The 22,640-nt window shown below is 50.8% G+C and overlaps 1 protein-coding gene across 6 annotated transcripts in view; it reads left to right on the forward strand.

Moving 5' to 3' along the window:
- PFKFB3 (6-phosphofructo-2-kinase/fructose-2,6-biphosphatase 3) overlaps positions 1-22,640 on the forward strand; it is a 38,897-nt gene that overhangs the window by 12,011 nt on the left and 4,246 nt on the right. The window contains exons 1-16 of one of the 6 annotated variants that reach the window (XR_004753094.1): positions 6,370-6,617; positions 11,555-11,680; positions 11,801-11,897; positions 12,350-12,416; positions 13,122-13,196; positions 13,402-13,458; positions 14,432-14,556; positions 15,268-15,475; positions 16,272-16,418; positions 16,729-16,833; positions 17,629-17,758; positions 17,972-18,034; positions 18,177-18,241; positions 19,649-19,819; positions 21,008-21,030; positions 21,294-21,387. Coding sequence is in view for 5 of the 6 variants with exons in the window: in XM_035334067.1 (XP_035189958.1) it covers positions 6,539-6,617; positions 11,555-11,680; positions 11,801-11,897; positions 12,350-12,416; positions 13,122-13,196; positions 13,402-13,458; positions 14,432-14,556; positions 15,268-15,475; positions 16,272-16,418; positions 16,729-16,833; positions 17,629-17,758; positions 17,972-18,034; positions 18,177-18,241; positions 19,649-19,819; positions 21,008-21,030 (1,538 nt within the window). In the remaining variant the exon portion in view is untranslated. Of the gene's footprint in view, positions 1-6,369; positions 6,618-11,554; positions 11,681-11,800; positions 11,898-12,349; positions 12,417-13,121; positions 13,197-13,401; positions 13,459-14,431; positions 14,557-15,267; positions 15,476-16,271; positions 16,419-16,728; positions 16,834-17,628; positions 17,759-17,971; positions 18,035-18,176; positions 18,242-19,218; positions 19,317-19,648; positions 19,820-21,007; positions 21,031-21,293; positions 21,388-22,640 lie in introns of those variants that run through there. The other 5 variants (XM_035334067.1, XM_035334046.1, XM_035334060.1 and 2 more) reach the window with 5 other exon arrangements.

Consider the following 22,640-nt stretch of genomic DNA (forward strand, 5'->3'; position numbering starts at 1 on the left):
ATCTTGGACCTGCTGCGTGGCTTTGCAGCACAGGTTGGGTCTGGATCAGGCATGAGCAGGTGGCCCTATTTCTGCTGATGTATCTGCAGAAAGCACTGTGGCACCTTATGGGTTATGCCGGCAGCAGGACAGGGGCAATCTGAGCTGGCACAGCCCCATCTGGGACACAGAAGCCCTTTAAGCACCCTTTTCTTTCCACCCAGCAGGATTTGGGGCTGGGTCAGTGCCTTGTGGTTGTGGTGTCTTGATCAGGAGCTGGGTAACCTCTGGTTGAGTTCAGCATCTCGTGGCATCACACCCTGATTCAATCCCAGGGCTCCAGCAGGGGATTTCACACCCCGTATAAAAGCACAGGGCAAGCTGTGAAGTGTTTGTTTGATATAAGTGAAAGGACCCATCAGGAGGAGGCACAAGAAGGTGAATATTGGTGTCATGGAGTCACCGGCAGCGTCAAAATCTGGATTTTTGGCTCCCTGACAGCTCCGCACCCTTTGACCCTCTCTGTTGGGACCAAGCCTGAAATTTTTCAGCCGGATTTCATTTCAAGGGAAAACAGTATCAGGTTCCTGAGACTGGAATATCCCCGGCTCTTTGCCTTGTAATTACAATTACAATTTTAAAGCCCCGTGTTTGTCTCTGCAGCCTAGGGAGCCGGTTGTCTGTCTAATTTAGCAGCTTACGGGGGGGAGATGTGTTTTGCACTTGTCTTGTGAGGTCGGGAACTTGCACAGGACGTTGCTCAAGCTGCTTGGACCCGTTTCTGAGCAGGCTTTCTGCTGATGTTGAGAAATGTTCCTGCCCCAATGAACATTGCAGGTTCAGAATGTTATTTCCAACTTATTTTTCTTCCTTGAAAATTACAGGGGGGATTCAGAACATGAATTTTATCTCCTCGGTTAGTGTCCCATGAGATGCATCTCATGGACAGGCCACAGGGACCTCATCCTGGTGCTTCCTGTGGGACAGAGTTTTGGGGTAACTTGGAAGAAGAGATGCAGCTGCATCAGATTTTCTGGTTTAGACAAGACTGGTCCACAAATTGGAGATGAAACCCCTTCAGTGGGATTTTAAATAGTAACATCGAGCTGGGAGACTCCTTTGGGGTCATCACTCCTGGCTCCTGGACACCCACCTAAGCCCTCGGGCCTTAGAGAGACTTCCCAGGGACATGCAGCCCTCTCCAAGACCTCAGCACAGATGACAGAAGGATCCTTGGCGATTCTGCTCCTAGCTTGGGGAATGCACTTTAAATCCAGGCTCTCATCTTTCCTTCTTCCATGTATTCCTCATGGGCAGACAATTCATTTGCAGCTCTCCCGTTTCCTTTACTGTCTGCCTTTAACTCACTCAGTTATACGCAAAAGTACCTCCTTTAAGCCACAATCACTTTTGTCCATGCTGCCTTCTCATCACCTGCACCTTTGCCCTTCCAGTATATGTTTTCTTTCCTAACAGCACAATATTCACCCACTTTTTGGGTGTCTCTTGCCTCGTTATCAGTGCAAATATCTAAACCACAGCACTGCCGTCCTCCCTTTGCAAAGCTCCTTGCAGTAAATCAGGTGCTAACTAGGCTTGAACCCTCATCCTTCTGCTTGAAGGGCTCTTGAATGAAAAGAAATATAACAAAAATTGCTTTTAGCAAGGCTGACGGCATAGCAGGAAAGAGGGTTGACTTCGGGCAGAATTTACTGCCCCCCAAATACTTTCTGTGTAGCACCGAGTGCGACGGCGACAGCACGCAGGGGTGCTCAGAGCAGAGGGGCTGAGCAAGAGCGACCAGGTCCGAGGGGTGAATATGGCCAAGAAGGCATTTAGAGAAAACTAAAGGGAGCCTCATTTTGCTGGTAGACAGTGATTTTTTTTTTTTTTTTTCCCCTGCCTGGCTAGCACTATTGCTACAAGCCGGCTCACGTGCACGCGAGCTGATTTTGGCACTTGTTGCTCGAGCGTTGCTGAAAGCCTCCACGTGTGTTTGTGCAGATCCCTCATGGCTTTTCCTGCCTCTTGGCTGCCAAGAAAAGGCGAGCTCAGCTCCCGGCACGGCGTTAGACTGGGGCCGATGGAGTGGGGTTGAGCAACGCCTTGTTCCTCCCCGGGGATTTCCCCCTTTTGCTATCAACCCACTTGATTTTTTTCCCCTTCTCCGCTTGCAGCTATTTTAAGACAGGTGCTGCCTGCACTGACTGGCAGATGCTGGGTGGCCCCGAGTGCCTGCTCCGTGGGGTATTTCGGTGCTCGGCTGCTCGCCCCAAGCCGAGTTGCTTACGGCGGGGGAAGGAAGCCGTTTCGTTAGCGCGTCAGGTCCAGTTGCAGAGTGCAATAGCGTACAAACGGGACAGCCTGTCCCCAGCTGGGGGAACGGGTCGATTTCTTGGGTGTTTGGGTAAAGAGAGGAGGGCTTGTGGCACAAGATGTTCCCTGCTCTGCCCCGATCCTGCCCTCCCAGTGGCAGAAGTGAAGGGGGATCAGAGACTGAATGGGGCTCTTCCTGCCACGTTCAGGACAGGGAACCCGTTTTCATTGCAATCAGAGCAATTTAAATGTGCAGGCACAAAGGGCCACGAGCAAAAGGCCCAGAAGCTTTGCAAACTCCTCCAGGGCTCCCCCCAAAAGCTCCCCCAGCAGCAACAACATTTCCCTGTCTAGCAGTCAAGAGGAGGACGCGACCACTTGGTTCCTTCCTGACCCTTCCGAAAGCCCCTGCCTCCCCCAGTGTGCTGCAGGCAGCTTTCTTGGCTTCCCCATGGTGCCCCTGATTCCTTTTCGGAAGCGAAAAGAGTTTTTTTTCAAATTTGTTTATAAATACCCCTCCTCTCTCCCAGATGAGTAATTCGCTCTGTTGCAAAACGGTGCCTTCAGCCCGCTAGCAAGAAGTTGTGCAGCTGCTGGCTTAAATTTTGCAACCTGCCTCCGAAGGGAGGACTGTGCCCATGTCACAGCCTGGTAAACTGAGGCTGCGCTGGAAATTGTTGCCCTGCCGTTAACCGAGCTCACCTATAGCTGTATCTTCGTGGTGATGCAAGCCCTGAGCCACCACCTCCAAATTTATCCATGCGAAGAGGTGCTCGGATTCCCCGCAAACTGCACCCTGTCATCTTTGACGCCACGATGGCCCATGCTGCAGTGAACGTAGGCATGAATGGGACTCGTGCTTTCCTTACAAGCTTCCTTTAAAGGAGAAAAAAGGAAAAAGAAAGAAAAAAAGGTGATGAATCACGGCTTAGTCAGAGTTGGGGCTGCCGTTCCCTGCATTTTGATGGCGTGGGAACAGTGCCGGGGCTGGCTGCCATCCCCTGGGTTGGTACCCAGGCAGGTTCTTCCCCAGGGGATGGGGACTTGAGCCCAGGGTTTGGATTTTGGTCCCCATCCAGAGCCTTTTTCCACAATTTGGGATGAGCTGCTAGGTCATTTTGGTGTTTCAACAGCAGGGACACAAAATAAGGGAAAGGAGGGCTTTGGATTTTGGTGTTTCAGAGAAGCCCCCAGGCTACAAACCCTGTAAGAGATGGACTCTGCTCTCACAGATTTGGGATTTTTCCCCCATTCCCGCTGGATTCCCACTCGAAGTGATTTGATCTGCAGATTCAAAGCCCTGGCTTTACATTTTTTTTTTGCCTTCCAATGCACCTTGTGCTGCAACCACCCTCACAACTAAGAGCGCCTTATAAATAGCAACGATGCTCCTTCCAGCTGACCTCGCTTAGAGCAGCTGGGTGTTCATGCCTCTGAAAACCAGGCCACTTATTTAGGAGTTTAAGTATGGTCTAGCTTTCCGCTCCAGTTATTTAGGCGTTTTTAGCCAAGAGTTACTAGGTGGATCTAATTTGAAGCGACTGTGATTTTAATTCAGGCGGAGGTTCGCTTTCCTGCTCTTTTTGATGCTCTCGGGTTGGTGATTTTGGAAGCGGCTGAAGCTTCTGGGAAAGCCAAGGAGAGGAGCACAGAGCTGCAGGAGGAAGGGGAATGCTCCAAATCCTTGTCCTGCATCAGCACGTGAATTTTCTTCCCTCTTCTGAGTCACATTTTAGCTGGGCACCAAATTTTTCTTGCCCTTGGTGGGAAAAGATGGATTTAGCAGCAGCAGCAACAGCATCCGATCAACCTGCCTCCATCCAGAGTGGCATAAAACCCATTGCTGAAATGGATTTTTGGAGAAATGGGGAAAATAAAATAGCCAAAATCTATCAAAATAATCTTCTGCCCTCCCCGAGGATGTATTTTGCATCCCCTGAGGATGCATTGTCTTCGGGGGACACGGCTCTGTCTCGCTGATTCACTCCCCCCTCGCCAGCTGATGCTCTCACCCTCTTCCTTTCCACATCCCAAATCTCTGCATCCTTTCCAGCTCCCACACACTACCATTTTTTTTGTCTATGAATATATTTTTCCTGCGTAGCAGACGGAGGGATTGTGCACTTTTTTTTTTTTTTTTTACTCCATCCATCTCGGCTCCATGTAAGGAGACAGCCAAAAAGATATTCTTTGTCATAAAAACACATGCCTGTTTTTCTAGAGGAAGATGCCCTAAAATAATACTGGAGGCTATTCAGTGTGTAGCCGAGTTGCTAACTTGCCAGCATTTTAATTTCCGTGCAAAATGTGCTTTATTTAGCAAATCAAGCTAGAATAAACCCAGCGGAGCACTTCCCAGCCGTAAAATATTGCACTTTCCCCACCGGCCACCCAGCATCCTGCTGCTGCCTGGGCGCACCACATCCTCAGGGTGTGAGCATCCCCAAAACATTGCTTTAATTTTACATTTTATTTTATTTTATTTTTTTGAGGGGGAAGCCGGATTTTCCCCACACCTTTATTTATTGCCCTTGCCACGCTTGGGTTGGAATTAGTGCTTTTCACCGCTGAATCGAAGGTTGCGAGGTCACCTGCGGGAATCTGGCTAATGGGTTAAAAATCCTGAAGTGCGGCTACGTTTGGGATAAAAACACCCAATCCGTGCCCTAATAAAATATACCTATATCCATTATATATAACATATATTATATATATTACGTAGATGCTCCGCAGCCTCCGCTCCTCCATCCCTGACCCGGGGCGGAGGCTGGGAGGTGGGGGGAGGCTGCGAGCCTCCCCCGGAGCCTCCGCCCCAGCCTTTTTGCGCGGCCGCGGAGCGGGGCGGAGGCGGAGCGGAGCCCAGACACCCCCCGGCGGAGGTGGGGGGGTGAAGGAGGCCGGGCCCCAGCCCTGCCTGTGCGACGTGAGCGACGTGCGGAGCCTCCGCAGCCCCCGGCCTCCGCCTCCCACCCGCCGCGGGCCGGGGAGGGGAAGGGGGTGCGGAAAGAGGTGGCTGGGGGGGGGATTCTGCTCGGGGGAGCCCTTGGGTTTAGAAAGGATTTCTTCTATTTTTAAATACAATTGTGGTTTTAGAATGAGTTTGGTTATAGAATTGCTTTGGTTTTAGAATTATTTTTAGACTTTTTTCCATTTTTTATTTTGTTTCATTTTCTTTTTATCTTATTTTCGCTTTTTTCTTTTTCCTATTTTTTTCTCTTTTATTCTTCTTCTTATTTCCTTTTTTTATTATTCTCTCATTTTTCTCCCTTCTTTTTCTCTCCTTTTTCCTCTTTTTTTTTCCTCCTTTTTCTTTTATCTCCTTTCTTCCTTTTCTCTCTTTTCTTTTCTCTCTTTCCTCTCTTCTTTTCTCCTTTTTCTTCCTTTCTCCTTTCTCTTTTCTCCTTTCTTTTCTTTTCTCCTTTTCTTTTTTCCCTTTTCTCCTTTGTTCTTTTCTCCTCCCTTCCTTTCATCTCCATATTTTTCCTTCCCATACCCCCTTTCCCTATCCCACCCCCCTCCCCCCCTCTCCCCCTCACCTCCCCCCCCCCCCCCCCCCCCCTGGGGCCCCACCGCGCCCCCAACCCCCTTATTTAACACCCTCCCATTTAACCCCCCCCCCCCCCCATCCTCCGAACAAAGCCTTTGTCCCGCTGCAGTGCGGGGGGGCCGGCAGCAGGCGGCAGCGCCGCGCCGCGCCCCCTCCCCGGCTCCTCCGCCCTCCTCCTCGGCTCCCGCCCCCCCGGGCCCCCCGGACCCCGCCCCGGAGGGCGGGGACCCGCGGCCCCCCCCGCCCGCCCTCCCGGCCCCAAATAGGAGCAGCCGCCGCCGCCGGCTCCAGTGCGAGCCGAGCGTGGGAACAGCGGCGGCAGCAGCGCGGCCGCTTCTTTTTTCAGCCCTCGCCTTCAGCTTTCCTTTTTATTTTTAAAAAGGAGAAAGAGGAAAAAATAAATCCCAATATTTATATTGTTTATTTCTTTTTTTTTTTTTTGCATTTTTTTTCTTTAAATTAAAATTAGCGGCGGGACTTGCCCACCTCCCCGCTTTGTGCCCCGTCCCTCCTTCCCCGTATAAACCCTCACCAAGCGGCAAGCTTTATTTCATCGTCTCCTTTTATATTTTTCGCCCCCCGCCTCCCCTTTTCGCCTCTTTTTTTTTTTTTTTTTTTTTTTCTCCCCTCCTTCCACCCCCGTTTTGCGAACGCCCCAAGGTGGACGCGGAGCGCCAAAAGACCTTGGCTTTAAAAATGCCCATGGAGCTGACGCAAAGCCGCATCCAGAAGATTTGGCTCCCCAATGACAACCGGCCGGCGCTGCCCCGCCGCTGTGAGTACGAAAGACGGGATAAGGTGGGGGGGACCGGGGGGTGGTGCAGCATCCCCCCGGTAGGAGGGCGGCGGGGGTGGGTTGCGCCCCCCCCCCCCCCCCCCCCCGCTTCCCTCCTCCCGTGCACCCTTTTGTGATGCCCCCTCCGAGGGTAGACCCCCACCAAGGTGGACCCCCCCCACACACCCTATTTTTCCATATTATCTGTGCAGCCTGAGTGTGCCCCCCCCGTAGCATCCCTGTGCATGCTTCCAGCCTAGGAAGGTGCAGCCTGCCTGGATCCGGCCCTACGCGTGTCCTGACATTCCCTCCCCCTCGCTTTCCACCCCATAATACTTATAGGATTAACGGGGAATAGGGCAGGTTGCTCCTAGGCTAGCTCAGCTGAGACTTTTTCAGGGCATCCAGCGCCTTGCCGTGATGTTTGACTTGATTTTATTTTACTGGGGGGGTAAGATCGAGGATTTAATAAACCGAAATAATTGCTAGCTGTCTGCACCTCCCCAGCCCCTGCGGGAGATAGGAGGCAGGTGGAGGGGAGGGCAAACAAATTGCCTGCTCAGTGTCCTGCAGAAAAGAAAGCGTGGGGGTGTGCAAAACCAACCCCCACGCTTAAAAAAATAAATACGAGCCAACGCTCGGGTCGCCCCGGCGCTACTATCAAACGCGGTGTGAATCACGGCTGATCGGGGAGCTGGCTCTTTTAACTCAGCCAGCAGCTGTGCCACCCCACGGAGCTCCCCAGCCACCCCGGCTCCCAAATAAACATCGCAGGAACCCGCAGAGGCTGCGGAGAGCGAGGATGGAGGTGGCGTTTTGCAGCCTGGAGAGGGATGGAAGTGGGTGAATCAGTCCTCCCGCTGCTTTTTCTCGAGCAGGCAGCTGCCTTTTTTTTTTTTTTTTAAGTTGTGTTTCTCTTGGCCAGAAAGTTTACCCACTTCTAAGGGAAAAAATTCATTCGGGATCAAATGAATGATGCTGTTAATTTCCCCGATGAATCACGGTTGCTGCCCCACGGCCGTGGGTCCTGGCGTGCCACGAGGGATGCTGAGCCTTGCGCTCAGCCGGGGCGCACGAGGGATGCCTTGTGTCTGGGCACATGTGCAGGGGAAGGCACCGAGGAAATGGCTTTCAGCAGCAACAGGCTGAACATCTGGCTGGCCGTGAGGCAGAAATGGCTGGGCTGGGGTGGGACCGGTGTAATGCGTTGCAGCTGAGTCCGAGCGCTTTGGGTTTCTTTTTTTTCTCAAGGACTGACACCTTTGAAAGAAATCCCCTGAGCACGTGGTGCCTCGCTGTCTTTTTTTCCCCTGATTTATTCACGTGGTTTCTGACAGGGGAGAGCTCCCTCTTGCAGAGGAGAAAAGTAACATATTTAAATATATGAATAGAATCATAATAATACAATTATAGTTTATTGGGGTGGGAATGAGCCACACTCGGCATCATTCGCTGCAATCCATGGGAAGAGCCGGACTGGCATTTTCTCAGTTTTGAAACCCGTGGCTTCCCATAGGCGATACTAATTCCTCGGCAGCAACAAAGAGCACGGGCACAAAGGCGTGGGGCCGGGAGGCCGGCGTGGAGGCACAATGGCGAGCCCCGACTTCCCTCGAGGCCGGCACGGTCCCCGGGACAGCAGCATCATCATCGGGCTCCTCGGTGCGGGAAATAATTAGCCCGATTGTCCTCCTCCTCCTCGTCGTCGCAGCTCCGAGTGATGCCTTCATCTGGCCTTTTGACGGCGATCCATTCAATTTCTGCCGAGCTGCACGTCCCTCACGTAGGGGCTGGGAAGTCGAGGCGGTGCACGGAGGGGGCCGGGCTGGGGGATGCTGGAGGAGAGGAGGCAGCGGCTGTGGGCATGCGAAACCTGGGATGCACGTCCCAGGGGTTATGTAGGTTTCCCGCAGCCTGCACACAATGTATGGACAGGAGATGCAGCTGTCTGCAGAATGCAATGGGGAAAAAGGTGGAAAAGAGGAGCCTGGGGCTCACGTGGAAGATGTGGCGTGGGTTTTCGGCAGGGGAAGGCGTGTGGGAATGCTGCCTACGTGGAGACAGTAAAAACGCCCGGAGTGGGGAGGCAGCTATTTTATTTAACCTTTTATAGATGCAAATTTCCATTTTTATTTATTTTTTTTTCTCCTTCCACCCACTCCAGCGAAGCACGGGAGCACACCCACGCTGGCTCTCAGCTGCTGTAAGGCACGAGATGAGCCGCTTCTAAATATACAGCTCCAGCCTTTCACAAGTCATCCCTGACCTTGACTTACCTGGGTAGATGTCGATAATGAGTGATGAATATGCATTGAAATCCCTGATAGCTTTCCAGGGTGGTGAAAAGAAACGATGAATTAGGTCTTTGTGAAGCGCCCGGAGCAAAACACGGGGCTCGGTTTCATCCCTCCTGCAAAGTTTCCTGGAGCTCGGGGCGGGCTTTTGTGATTTGGCCGAGTTTGGGCTCGGGCTCCAGGTGAGAAAGTGCACACGCCGTGCCCAGTGCTGACCTGGCGTTTTGGGAAGTGCTCCCTGGGTCCATATTATGCATAATTTTCCATGCTGTAGGGGGGACCTGCATCGTTCCTTTGGCAGCAAACTGAATTGGGAGAAATTCCTCAAATACAGGTGTTTTTCCTGCTTGTGTGCACACGGCGTGAGCTCTGGAAGCTTGATTTTTTAATCTGTCTGGAGCTGAAGGGGCACAAAACATTACCAAGCATTGTCCCTATGTCAAGTACTATTATTTTAATGGCCCCAAATCCTCTCTTTGAGATTCTTTGTCTGCTGGCACATAGAGAAAGGAGGAGTTGTCTATTCAGGTACAATTCCTTTTTTTTTTTTTTTTTCCTCTTTAATTTATTTTTTGTGGGGAAGAAAAAAAGCCCCAGAGTCTGTTGGGCACATGGGACTGTTGCTGTCTGTTCTAAATGGTCAGGGAAGAAAAATGTTTCCCTCTGGTACACCTCGCAGCCCCCCGGGTACCCCAGCATGCAAAAATCAGTGCCTGCCACTGAAGCCGGTGGGAGCTGCCCTGGGCTTTTGAAAGGCGGCACCGGGGAGCCAGGTCACACAAAGGGAGCGAGTGCAAGGGCAGCTCGGTCCTCAGGAATGTGGAATATTTAAGAAGAAAGAAATCCCTTTTGGAGAGTTTTCTCATCTCTTGTATGCTGAGTCTGCTTTGGCAAGACACCCAGGCAGATGACGAGTGGCTCTTTGCCGTTCTGGCACCGCAACTCGTGGCCTTAATTTGGTTTCTTTAGCTAATGGGTTTATTCTTTTTCTTGAGCCCACGTGCTTCACATACTCTCTCTTCATACCTCTCAGTCTGTTTGCCTGCCCCTGAGAAAAAATCCCCACTCCCCCTCCCCCCCCCCAGCAGCCTCTCGTGTCCCCAAATCATGCTGCCACCGCCAGTCCCACCTGACCCACGGCAGGCAGGGGAGCTGGGGCAGGCATGCTCTTGGACAGCCCATAATTAAACCACATTTTTACGGCGCTGCCATCAGCCATTCACTCCCTGCATTCCTTTCCCATGAGATCTCCAGGCTCGGGCGGCTTGAAGGGGAGATGAGAAATCCCCCGGAGGGGCTTGCTCCTCGCTGCCTTTGCCAGGAGGGCTCCCCGCACGTGAGGCTGGGCGGGATGAGAGGCGGGTGGCTAATCCAAATTCCATTAGGCATCCTTAAGATCTGCCTTTCCTGCCTGTAAAGCACTTGGCTCGGTGCCTTGGCCTTTGGGATGTGTAGCGCCACGTGAACGTCAGCGTGGAGGTGATGTGGGGAGGCAGGGCAGAGGGATGCTGCCGGTGCGCAATTTCCTCTCAGCTGAACCAGTGCCCTGGAGTTCACTTTCTAAAGGATTTTCTGGGGAAAAGCAACTCACCTGGGCAGCTGATCTGTCTGTGTTTCACGCAATTCCGTTGAATCAGAGGAGTTTCCTTTAGCTGGCCAAGTCATTGCTCTGGATTTATTTCCAGCTGCTTGATGCAGGACCATCTTGAGGACAAAATGTAACAAGCTTGGGTTCCTGGGAGAAAGGGATAAGTCACTCTTGTGTCTCTTCTTTTAAATGCTGATGGTTCTGCAGCTGACTAACGTTAGGGTCCTGCTTGCCTTCAGGAAAAAAAAGAAGTTTGCATTTGCATGTGTATCAGCTTAAAAGCTCGCCAAACTTTTTTGAAAAGTTGCTACTGGAGGGTGGAGATCTGAGCACAGACCTGGTGTTTCAGCGTGGCGGCTGCCTCTGAAAGCAGTCTTTGATTTTTTTTTTTTTTTTTATTCCAAACCGGCGCTTACTGTATGAGACACTGTGAGTGCAGACAGACGGGCAGGAGGTGCTGAGCTGGTGGTGGAAAAGCTGACCAAAGGCTGCATTTCTTCCCTCAGATGGTGCCGTCTTCCACACCCTGGCACATGCCCAGGCTGCTTGTGGGCCTCTGTTAGGTTTTCATAGAATCAGTCAAACCGTAGGGATGAGGGCTTGTGTTTGCATTGATTTTTTTTTTTCTTGCAAATGGGGAAACTGAGGCACGGAGGAGCCTGGGACAGCCACAGGTTCCTTGCTTTGCAGCCATCAGGATGTTCTCCTCTGGCTGTCAGGGCTGAATTTGGGTCAGGGTGGCTGAGCAGGGGCACTTGTCTCACTGACTCACGGAGCCATCTGTCCCTGCTCTGGCACCTGCTTTTTCAGTGTTGTGAAAAATAAGGCGGTGGGTTCCCCTGCTCGGATTTTGGTTGTCCATGCTCAGGAAGGGGATGCAGAGGAGATGCTGCAGGGATGGTGGTGCACAGGGAGCAGAGTTTTTTGGGTTTTCTTCAGATCCAAAGGACCTGGAGGAGGCTGGCTCAAAAGCAAGTGCCATGCAGGGTTGATACGAGATGAGCTGGTAGATTAAGGGCTGCTGATGTTTTGCTTTCTCTTCTTCCTCCTCGTAGCCTGTGGGCCGCAGCTCGCCAATTCCCCCACTGTGATAGTGATGGTTGGCCTCCCGGCCCGGGGGAAGACCTACATCTCCAAGAAGCTGACTCGCTACCTCAACTGGATCGGCGTCCCGACTAAAGGTGAGCATCCCTAAGGATGCTTTTCCTTGGTCTGTAGAAAGTGTCTTCCATGGGTGCTATGTAGCTGAGCTGTGCTGGTGTGCACTCCTGGTTTTGATGGTCTTTACCTTTCCTGTGCAGTTTTCAACGTGGGCGAGTATCGCCGCGAGGCGGTGAAGCATTACAGCTCCTATGACTTCTTCCGCCCCGACAACGAGGAGGCCATGAAAGTCCGGAGGTAAGCGTGGGACCTGTATCCCAAGCGGGGTGGTGGAGCTCACGGTTAGCATTGGGGTTACCCCGCTTGCTGTGGGGTGCCAGAAGGGCTGGGCTGGAGCTGGAGATCTCCTTGCATGTGCAAGGATCATCTTTAGGTGATTTAGAGGTGCCAAGAGGTGAAAATTGAAGCTGTTGATGTTTGGTGGTTTAGGGTCCACAATGTGTCCTCCATCACGGGTACCCTGAGGTCACCTTCAGGCTCACCATGAGGTCTGCAGTGATGTTTGGTCTTTACTTCTTTATCTGCCATGCAGAGCACCATGGTGCTCAGTTTTTCAGTAGATTGAGCCTCAGATGTCCCTGTAAGGGGGCAATGTGGCCAGGTTTGGGGTCCTTCACCTCCTTTGTGGGGGTCTGTGTGCCACTTATTGTGAGGACATCAGGACCACAGGGCTCTCACCTCTCTTGCAGGCAGTGTGCCCTGGCTGCCCTGAGGGACGTCAAGCAGTACCTGACAGAGGAGGCTGGCCAGATCGCGGTAAGAGATGCCCTCTGTGGTAGCTGACACTAGTCCTGGTCCCAAAGGTGCTTTCCCCAGTGCAGCTTAGAGCAAATCACCTATGGGAAAAGGGGCTGCTTGCTCACACCAGGGCTTGTCTGGTGCTGACATCCCCATGCTGCGTTGGCCCTGATCTTGCACAGAAATGGGGAAATTAGGACTTTGCAGGCTTGCCAAAATCAGAGTTGGGGATGAACAATGCCATCCTGCTCTGTGGTTGTGCTTCCTCTGCTTGCTAACCCCCACTTTGAGATCCTCTGGGCAATCTGCATCCTCCCCACTGTCAGCTGGTGTATTTGGCATTTAAAATGTGATGAGGAAGCTGAGACTCTTACGTAAGCTGAGAAAGCATTAAAAAAAAAACTTTTCTCTCTACATCCTATAAAATATTTCTTGCTCCCAAACCCCAGCACTTCATCAGTAAATGCTCTGGGGTCTTCCCTCGATCTCTCAGGTTATTTTAGTGAGTCTGTTGCTTCTCCCTTTATTTTTGTAAAAAGTTCCCTGAACTTAGGCAGCTGGGATATCAGGAAGGATGTTACAAAATGCCCTCCGTGAGAGAGAAAAGTGTGTGGCTCGTGTGAGCTGTTCTACAATCTCCACTACTTCCCCTGGTTTTAAGTTGAGGAAGGGCTTGCTGAGAAACCAGGCATCTGTGTTGATAAGCAAAAATTTGTTTTTAAGGTTTTTGATGCCACCAATACCACACGGGAGAGAAGAGGGATGATCCTAAACTTTGCCAAAGAAAATGGGTTCAAGGTTGGTACCATCAGGCTGCGGAACATGTTTTATAGTCCACAACAGTGAAAAAATAAACATCAAGAATACATTAATTCTCCAGGACGTTAGTGGGGTGGAGGGAGAGCTCTCTGGGTGAAGTAGGGAAGAAGGCTGGGGTGAACGAGAGCTGGTTGAATGTCCTAGGTCTTGCAGGTCTTCAGCTGAGCTCTGCTTTGCCTTGCAGGTGTTCTTCATTGAGTCTGTCTGCAATGACCCCACGGTAGTTGCCACCAATGTTATGGTAAGTATGGAAGCAGCTTGCTTTTGTTTTCCCCTGTGTAGGATTTTCTACCTGTGCCCAACTGGGTTCTTATCAGAAGACATCTGACATCTTGCCAGACTCAGTTGAGGGTTAGGAGTTTTTCAAATCTTGTTATGACATTCCTTCTGGGATTATAAAGGAGCCTTCCCAGGGCTGACTGGAAGTAGCCTTATCTCCAGCTGTAGGTCTGTACTTTGCCAGTTGTCTTACAGCATCTGGGAATGTGTCATGGGATATCCAAAGTCTGCAAGAGGTTTTTCCTTGGGTTTTGTTCTGCCCCCAGGACTGGCTCCACAATGGGCACCAGAACCAGCACATGGTATCTGCTCCTGCTGGGAGCTGCTGCCCTGTGGCTGGTTGGGTGGTTGCACGCTGCCTTTTCCCTGATGCTGCTAAAATGCTCAGTTTAGTTTTTTATTATTATGATTCCTTTGCAACACCCTGAAGCTGTTTTTTTGCAGGATTTAATCCCTTCCTTTGATGGAAAGTAGTTCTTGAAGGGCGGAAAAAAATGAACTAATATCTCAGTGTAGATTTCTGCTCCACGGGGTGCTTGTGGATGAATAGTGCTTTTCGTGCTGGGATAGTGCAGAAAATAGCTGTGAGCCTGGGGTGCTGCTGCTTACATTGCTTGGCTGTTATCCTGTTGGTTATCCTGTTGGCTTCAGCATTGCTTGGGAGGTTACTGATGTAACTTTGAGGAACTTTGTGTGTGTTCTGGATATTCCTGTGGCCTACTTTGGGTCTCGTTCAATTCTTTTCTTTCTTATAATAAGCAATGGCTGTGAAAATGTCTCAGTCGATAGCTGGATCTTGGCAGGGCTTTGAGATTAGCATGGTCTGACTGTTGGATCCCTGCTGTGCCCATAGCCTCACATAGGCAGCAGCCTTCCCTACCTGCCTGGAAAGCTTCCTAACCACTCCTTTTGGTGTGTTTTCTCCCCTGCTGCAGGAAGTAAAACTGTCCAGCCCTGATTACCGGGACTGTAATTCAACCGATGCCATGGAGGACTTTATGAAGAGAATCAATTGTTACCAGGCCAGCTACCAGCCACTTGACCCTGATGACTATGACCGGTAAGAAACTTTGCTGACCTCTGGTTGGGCTGGTTTTCAATGCCTTTTGTTTGCCTGGAAAGGGGTAATGAAGTATGAGGTTGTATTTCACTTTGTGTTCAAGTACGTGACTGTTCTGGAGTAACATATTGCCAAGCCTTGCTGTAAACTCAGGTATCTTCCTTGAATGCTCAATACGGTTTTCTCCATCCCTCTGTGAGGGAGCTAGGCAGCAAAACCTTCCCAGGCTCTTGTGGGTCCACATGTGCTGGTTTCTGGGGTGTTCTTTTCATGGTCCCAGTTAAAGGAAGGGATTGCTTAGATAGACTCAAGGTTGAGCAAGCCCTGTGGTTTCCACCTTTGCTGTTATGTGTGACGGTGTGGGCTGCAACGTGTTGCCTCCCAGCCTTTCCACTGCTCACAAATACATCTATGTGCTCTGCGCAGATAATCCTGGGCCAGCTGAGCGCTGTCCTGGGGTGGAACGTGCTCCCTGCTAGGTCTAATCCTCTTACTGCGGCAGGGAGGAAGGGTGATTACACTGGTGTTACTTCTCTCTCTGTGAATTGCTGTTGCCTATCAGCTTCCTGTTGAAAATAGCCTGAAGGAAATCCTTTTAGCTGGGTGATTATATTGACTGAGATACCTCACCAGGCTGTTTTGTGGGGGTGGTGTGTGGTTTTTCTGCTTTCCCTGTTGGCATCCCCCTCATCCTTGCTGTGCTTTCCCTAGGGAGCTTTCTCTCATCAAAGTCATCGATGTTGGCCGGAGGTTTCTGGTCAACAGGGTCCAGGATCACATCCAGAGCAGGATTGTTTACTACCTGATGAACATCCATGTCCAGCCCCGCACCATTTACCTATGTCGGCATGGCGAGAGTGAGTTCAACCTCAAGGGAAAGATTGGAGGTGACTCTGGCCTCTCCAACAGGGGCAAGAAGGTAAGGGAAAGGAATATTCCCCCGTGGAGCTGTAAATGTGGTGGCTGTAGGAGATGCTGTGCATTGGACTAAGTGTATTTTTGATGTCACCTTCGGTGATATCATCTGGTGACATTAGAGGATCTGTCCATAGGGCTGGTTAAATTTGGGCTTGAGCATGGCCTCAAAACAAGACCGCAGCCACTGGTTTTGCATGCAGTTAGGAGCTGATAGAGACTGGTCTGCAAACCTCTTTAGGAGAAAATATCATTGTTTGGGTGGGTTCAGCCCTAACACAGGTAGAGTGGGATGTGGGAAGACTGCTGCCACCCATTGGGTGAGCTAGACAGCGCCAAGGGTGCCTTTGCTTTGTTTCATAGACACAGTAAAGTGAGTTGCTCCAGGAAGAGTTAATAACTATTTTGGCTTGCCATCACCATTTTGAAGTCCAAATTGAGTCAGCTGAGGTGTAACTATTATCAAGAACTATAGCGTACATCGAGTTAGCACTCTGACAAATAAAATCCTGTGGTTAAGGATGGTCTGGGATCTTTCAAATCATCATAGGAGAGGCCAGGTTGTGATGGGGCTTCTTGGATGCTGCTTCTTGATTATATTAGGCTGCCATTCTTTGTCTGCATGATCCTTGTAGCATTTGGAAATAAATGGTGTGTGAGGCTGCTCTTCACCTTAGCAGGCCAATACATCTGCCTACAGAAGGCAAAAGAGGTCCTGGAGAGGACTTAGTGGGAAGCAGGGAGGAAGGCCCATTGGGAAGCTGTGGGTCAGGAGTCAACCTCTTCTTTGTGTCCTACAGTTTGCACTGGCACTGAACAAATTTGTTGAGGAGCAGAACCTAAAGGACCTCAAAGTCTGGACCAGCCAACTAAAGAGAACAATCCAAACAGCAGAAGCACTCCAGTTGCCCTATGAGCAGTGGAAGGCACTCAATGAAATAGATGCTGTAAGTATCTCTGGCCTCTTCTTATTCTTGCCTAGATCTCACCTTTTATGGGCAGACTTTCCTTCTGAAGGAGAATAGTACTTTTCCTGCTCTAGTACTCACAACTTGGCATTAGAGGTTCTACCTTATGCAGTGTCTTCAAGGGGATGGCTTGAATGAGTGGGTTAAAACGATATTCGCTTGGACCTGCCCTCTATCTGATCTCTCCAAGGATTAAAGACAAATGCCTTGAAGGGTTTGTGTGTTAGGCGTACTGATGAATTTTGATTTCAGCAAGGCCCATAACCTCTTGGATGTCCTGTTCTTGCAGGGTGTGTGTGAAGAAATGACCTATGAAGAAATCAGGGACCAACATCCAGAGGAATTTGTTTTACGCGATCAGGATAAATATTACTACCGCTATCCTTCTGGAGAGGTAGGCCTGTGAAGAGACCTCCAGAGACATGGCTGTTGTTTGAACATGGCCTATTTGTTTTCATGCTACTTGGGCATAGAGGACAGGAGAGTAGAGGAGAAAGCAGATGCTCCAAGAAGTAAGGATTAAGAAAGGGTCAGGGCTCCCATTTAACTTTTGCTTTTAGCTCTTGTAATATATGAAGATCTCACTAAGAAGCACAACACTTAAATAGGCCAAATTACTTCATAGCCAATTATTTGGGAAAGTCCAAAGACCTCCTAGTCTAGCCTCCGTCATTAGGTCCACTTGGTCTTGTGGTGCCAAGGTTTCTCCCCTTCTTCCACTTCCAAATTAGTAATTTCAGCCCCTGCTCTCTGCGTCATTTGCTGAGGGCTGATGTTGATATCTCTGTTTGCTCCTGGCATGGGGAACACAACCTGCTTTCAAGGTGTGACACACTAAGGTGGGAACTGACGTCAGTCTTGAGTGATGCTTTAGGTTGTGAACTGGGCTTTTTAGCACCAAATTAAGTCATGTGCATTGACATTTGGGAAATGTAAATGTTTGGAGACATACTAAGGCCGGCATGCCTAACAGAAGAATGTCAGGGAATGGCTGGCACCGACTCTAAGTATCTGGGGTTCCTTCTGGGTGCTTGTCATAGTGCTTTATGAAACCCTTCAAAGCCCTGGTTGTTGGTTTAGTTTAGTCAGAAGCAAGAAAATAATAGATGGACCAAGACAATGCCCATTGTTCTTTGAAAGGTCCTTGTTTTCCTGGCTCTATGCTTATCTCCCTGCTCTTCTGTCCCAGTCCTACCAAGATCTGGTGCAGCGCCTAGAGCCAGTCATCATGGAGCTGGAGAGACAAGAGAATGTCCTCGTGATCTGTCACCAGGCGGTCATGCGCTGCCTCCTTGCTTACTTCTTGGACAAAAGTGCAGGTGAGGTCCACAACCCTGGCGGGGGGGGAGGCTGATCCTGCTGTAGGAGGGATGACAGATGGAGCTCTGAAGAGATGAATAGGGGTTCCTGTCCATGCAGGGGCTGGAGAATGCATTCCTTTGGTATGGGATGGCTTTAGGTGTTGAGGAATTTGTCCAAACCTGCATTTGGAGAGTGGTTGGGGTAACTCTCCTGCTTTGCTTTCTCTGCAGATGAAATGCCCTACCTGAAGTGTCCTCTTCACACAGTATTGAAGCTGACCCCGGTGGCCTATGGTAAGTGTGGCATTTCTCCTCGATGTGCCCAGGTGTTTGACTTGTGCCTCCCCTGGGAGATGGGCAGGGCTCAGGGGTGGAGCATCCTGCACCTCTTGGCTTTTCTGACAACCTCTCCATCTCCCTGTGCTCCCTTCTGCAGGCTGCCGGGTGGAATCCATCTCTCTGAACATCGAAGCTGTTAACACCCACAGGGAGCGGCCAGAGGTGAGTGTTGCTCTTCCTCAGCCATTCCCTGGTGCCCCTTTTCTTTCCCATGTGGTCACCCGGCAGTGAGCTTGCCTGGGGTGGGCATGGGGAGATTATTGCTCAGCCAGGTGCTTGGAAGTGCCCCTGGAGCATCACAGGGGTTCTTGCTCTGCAAAGATGTGGCTGATCAAGGGTTTTCCAAGGGAAAATGACTCTTGCATGTGCCTGCTTTCCAGTGTGTTTGCTCAGATGAAAGTTCACCCAGGGACAGGTCCTTCCTGGGCTCTGACTTTCGCCTTTGCAATCATCTGTTTGCCCAAAGAGGGAATAGAGCACTGAATGGAGAAGGCTTCTTCTCCCAGGTGTCCCAGCTGGTTGGTAGAGCCCAAGATCAGTGGCTCGTCCAACATCTCCATCCTCTGTGTTTTATCCTGGCATGCCCACAGCTCCGTGTGGCTACCAGAGTCCTGTTCTCTATAGGGTGCTGGGGGAATAGACCCCTTGCATGGAGGGAAAAACCCCATAAGGTCTGGTCTGTGTGCTTCACGAAGAGCTTGAAGGCCAGAGCAAGGGGTTGCCAGTCCAGTGTTGGGGTTGGACAGCCACCCACAGGGGACCCTGTGTCCAACTTCCCAACTTGCACGTAGTGGTGATGGGTCCCAGCTGGGCGTTGGATGGTCAGATCCTGTCCCATTTTTGGCCACATCTTTAGGGGTGAATCCAATCCTTCCCCATGGTCTGTCAGGGCTGTTGATGCCCTTGTCCACTGCCGTGGCTGGGGGTGGCCAAGGGCTGCGTGGTGGGGATGGAGTGAGACACATTCAAAGCGCTTGGGTTCCTCTGCTCGGCTGCACGGGCGCTGCCCCTCCATCCCCCCGGCTTGAGTTGGAGCTTGGTGCTGACCCTCGCTGGCTGCTCTGTGCGACTTCCCCAGTCTTTCTTATCAGCCTGGGCTCACTCTTCTTTCCTCTTCTTGCTTTCATGCCCTGGGGCAGAGGGGCTGCCTTTGAGGAGCAGACTGATGGGCATGTCTCTGGCGTGCCAAATCATCGCTGTTGATTACTGCTGCACTTCGTAGTAATACCTATTAACTTTTTTGTGATCAAAGGCTCAGGTGAGGGGAAATTCTGTCTCATTTCTGAGTGCAGGGCTTTTTTTCCTTCCCTTCTTGGGAAATCACAGTGCGCTCTTGAACATTTTGCATCAGTTTCCTTTTTTTTCGGTGTCCAGAACCTTTCAATGCATCCAACTAATCCTTTGCACGTCAACAGCAATTGTGGGGGAAAAGCGGAGGCTGCTTTAAGGAAAAAAAAAGAAAAACAAAAACCTGCTTCTTTTTTTCTTTATAACTGTCGCCTTCTTCCCTTTTTTTTATTTTACTTTATTTTTATTTACTTTTTTTTTCTTTTTCTCACTCTAATTTAGGAAGCAAAGAAGGGACCTAACCCGCTCATGAGACGTAATAGCGTTACCCCTCTAGCAAGCCCAGAGCCCACCAAAAAACCTCGCATCAACAGCTTTGAGGAGCATGTGGCTGTTTCTTCCGCCCTGCCAGGCTGTGTTCCTCAGGAAGTGCCCACGCAGCTGCCGGGACAAGTTAGTTGAACTCTTTTTTTTGGTTTTTGTTTCGTTGTTGTTCTTGTTGTTTGTTTGTCGTCCTCCTCCTGTTGCTCCTGAAGCTGGGGAACGGCTTGCACTTGTCGCATCCTGTGCTGCTGTCTTTGAGATGCTCTCTCCCTGCTTCTCCCATGGCTGCTGTCCTCCTGCATCACGTTGGTTTGAGGAGCACCTGGCGAAGGGTGGCTGTCGGCCCTCTCATGGGTTTTGAGAGCATCGGAAAGCCCCCAAAGCTCTGAGCTGAATCAAGCAACTACATTAATTTAGGAATTGCCTCAGTGTCCCTCCCCTTCTGACACTGCTGTATCACAGGATAACGGTTGAGGTTGGAGGGGACCTCTGGGGGTCATCTGGTCCAGGACCTGCTCAGGGCAAAATAGAGCAGGTTGCCCAGGACCATGTCTGGATGGGAGCCACTTCTCTAGACCTAATGGCTCGTGCCTTCCCCCTGGATGTACTCAGCTCTGCTGTAGACCTGGGCATTGCAATAAGATAGATGAGGGTTTTGGGCTTCCTTGAGAAGATGCTACAAGGACCCATCTTTGCCTGTGGGTCTCTCTTCCTTGCCAGAGCAATAGGCAAAATGGACTAAAACTGAGTAGAAGCCTCTTTGATGCACAAGGCATGGTGAACCCAGTCGCCTTGTGCAGCCCTGCATGAAAACCTGTTTTTTTTTTTTTTTTTTGTTTTTGCTGCCCCCTGTTTGTGTTCTCTCTTCTTTCCCAGTGGGTGAGAGCATGAAGAAAGTTTTTTTTTTTTTTTTTTTTTTTTCTTCTCAATGAGCAAAATACTTGGTTACGGAGCTGGAGTGCTACCAGAGATGCTTATGAGCCCCTTTGCCATGCTGCCTCTCCCCCCTGGCTGCTTGTTGGCTCTTCCTGCCTGCTTTTCATGTTGCCTGGTGTCTACCCACCCCAAGTGGGATTAGGAAGGCTGCCATGCTCCAATCACCCTTCTGCTTGGCAGCTGCTTTGCACAAACCTTGCCACCCCAACTGGCTTCTCCATCTCTTGGGGCTCTGCTTGGGCTGGCCAAGTCCTGCAACAAACCCTCCTTTGATTTGGGGTTTGGAAGTGCTCGGGTGCCCCTCGCTGCCACCCACTGTCCCCTGCCGTCTCCCATGGCATTACTGACACATCTCTTTCCGTTCTCTCTGTCTCTCTACAGCCTTTACTAGGAAAGGCATGCCTGTAAGTACCTTCTTGCGTCTTATTTCCCTTCCTACCCTCTTCCTGTGTTTTCTTGCCACTGGTTATTTTGTTGTTGCTGTGAAAACCGGCTGGGGCATGGTTTTCTTGGAGTTGATATTTCTGGGTCTTAAGTGTGGGATTTGGGTGCGTCTTGGTAGTGATAAAGAGGGGGCTGTGGGTGTTGTGTTGTCCAAACCATAAGTATCCTACCTTGATTAAATGCACCAGTTTGGTTGGGAAACGAAGTGAATTATCACTTGCAGATGCTGCCTAAATTCCTGCTTCCTCCCTGAGTAGTCACTGGATGGGAGATGCCGTTGGGTTTTCCTGGAGTTCTCTGTGGCAGCGCTTTGTAACGTAGGTGATAGACCCCGGTGGTCTGTCCTTCCTGGGGGCTGAGTTGTGTCTGTGAGTGGTGGCACCAGAGAGATTCCTGGGGAAGGCTCTGACCTCAGCTCCCAGCAGGCTTTTATCACCTGCATGGGAGCAGGAATGTATTCTGGGGAGCGGGGCTGATCCTGGGTCCTGGCATCTGTAGTTCTGCCAACCTGAATTTTGGGAACAGCCAGCCCAGATGTCTTGGGCAGATTAGACACAAGGATGTGCTCCTCATCTAGCTCCTTTTAAAAAGGCAAGATGCCTTTGACATATAATGCTCTAATTAGGATTAACTGAGGCTTTGACACTTAAATGCAGTGCTGTTAGATCCTTGTGTACTAGGGACAAGATAGCTTCTGGATATATCCAGAGCATTTGGACTCTTTTCATGGTACATCTCTGAGTTAACAGAGCATCAGCCACTGGAAAATGTGCTCAAATGTCTTCTCAAAGACCAGGGAGATGCTGAGGCTGAGGTAGTGCCCAGGGGTCTCTTTGTCGTCAATGGTTTAGATCAGCCTATGTGCATCCTTGTCCTGGTTCATTTTGTGGGCTGAAGATGAAGGAATTTGCTATAAACTGGTGCGGCTTGTGTGTAACTGGTGTGAACCTTGTGTTTCTTCCCTTTTCCCCAAACATGATGTTAGAAAAGTCAGGCTTGGCTTTGCTGATGGGTGTGTTGGGGAAGAGCATGCTGATGCTCCTGGGTGAATGTAGAGGTTGGGTTGCTCAGCGTGGCCTGCATGCCCATGCTCCTTGCTGCTTGTAGGCACGGAAGCCCCTGATGAAGTGCCTGGTCCTCCTGGGTTGCTTGCAAAGTGGTTTTGTTGTTGTCCATCCCTCCATTCACCTTTTTCTCCCCAGTCCACGTTGCAATAGTAAAAACACTGCATGCGTTGGTGCCAGCTGGGACATCAAAAGCATGAGTTTGGGGAAATCTGCATGGGGTTGTGCTAGACCCCGAGCCCAGCTGGAGCAGGTGTGATGGTTTACCCATCCCAGGTGGGTTGGGAGCAGCAAGGTGAAAATCTCCAGCTGCGGGGAGCCTTCCTCCACCTGTGTGGGGCTTAGGGGTTGGTTTTGAGGGAGCCTGGAAGACCCCATAGACCAAAGGCTTGCTGGCACCCTCACTGCTGCCAAATTGTATGAGTGTCCTGTCCCCCACCATGTCCCCTCCCCCCCCCCCCCCCCCCCCCCCCCCCGGCGGGGCGGGGGGGGGGGGGGGGGGGGGG

This window comes from Oxyura jamaicensis, chromosome 1, assembly GCF_011077185.1.
Source record: "Oxyura jamaicensis isolate SHBP4307 breed ruddy duck chromosome 1, BPBGC_Ojam_1.0, whole genome shotgun sequence".
In the NCBI taxonomy this organism is placed as follows: Eukaryota; Metazoa; Chordata; class Aves; order Anseriformes; family Anatidae; genus Oxyura; species Oxyura jamaicensis.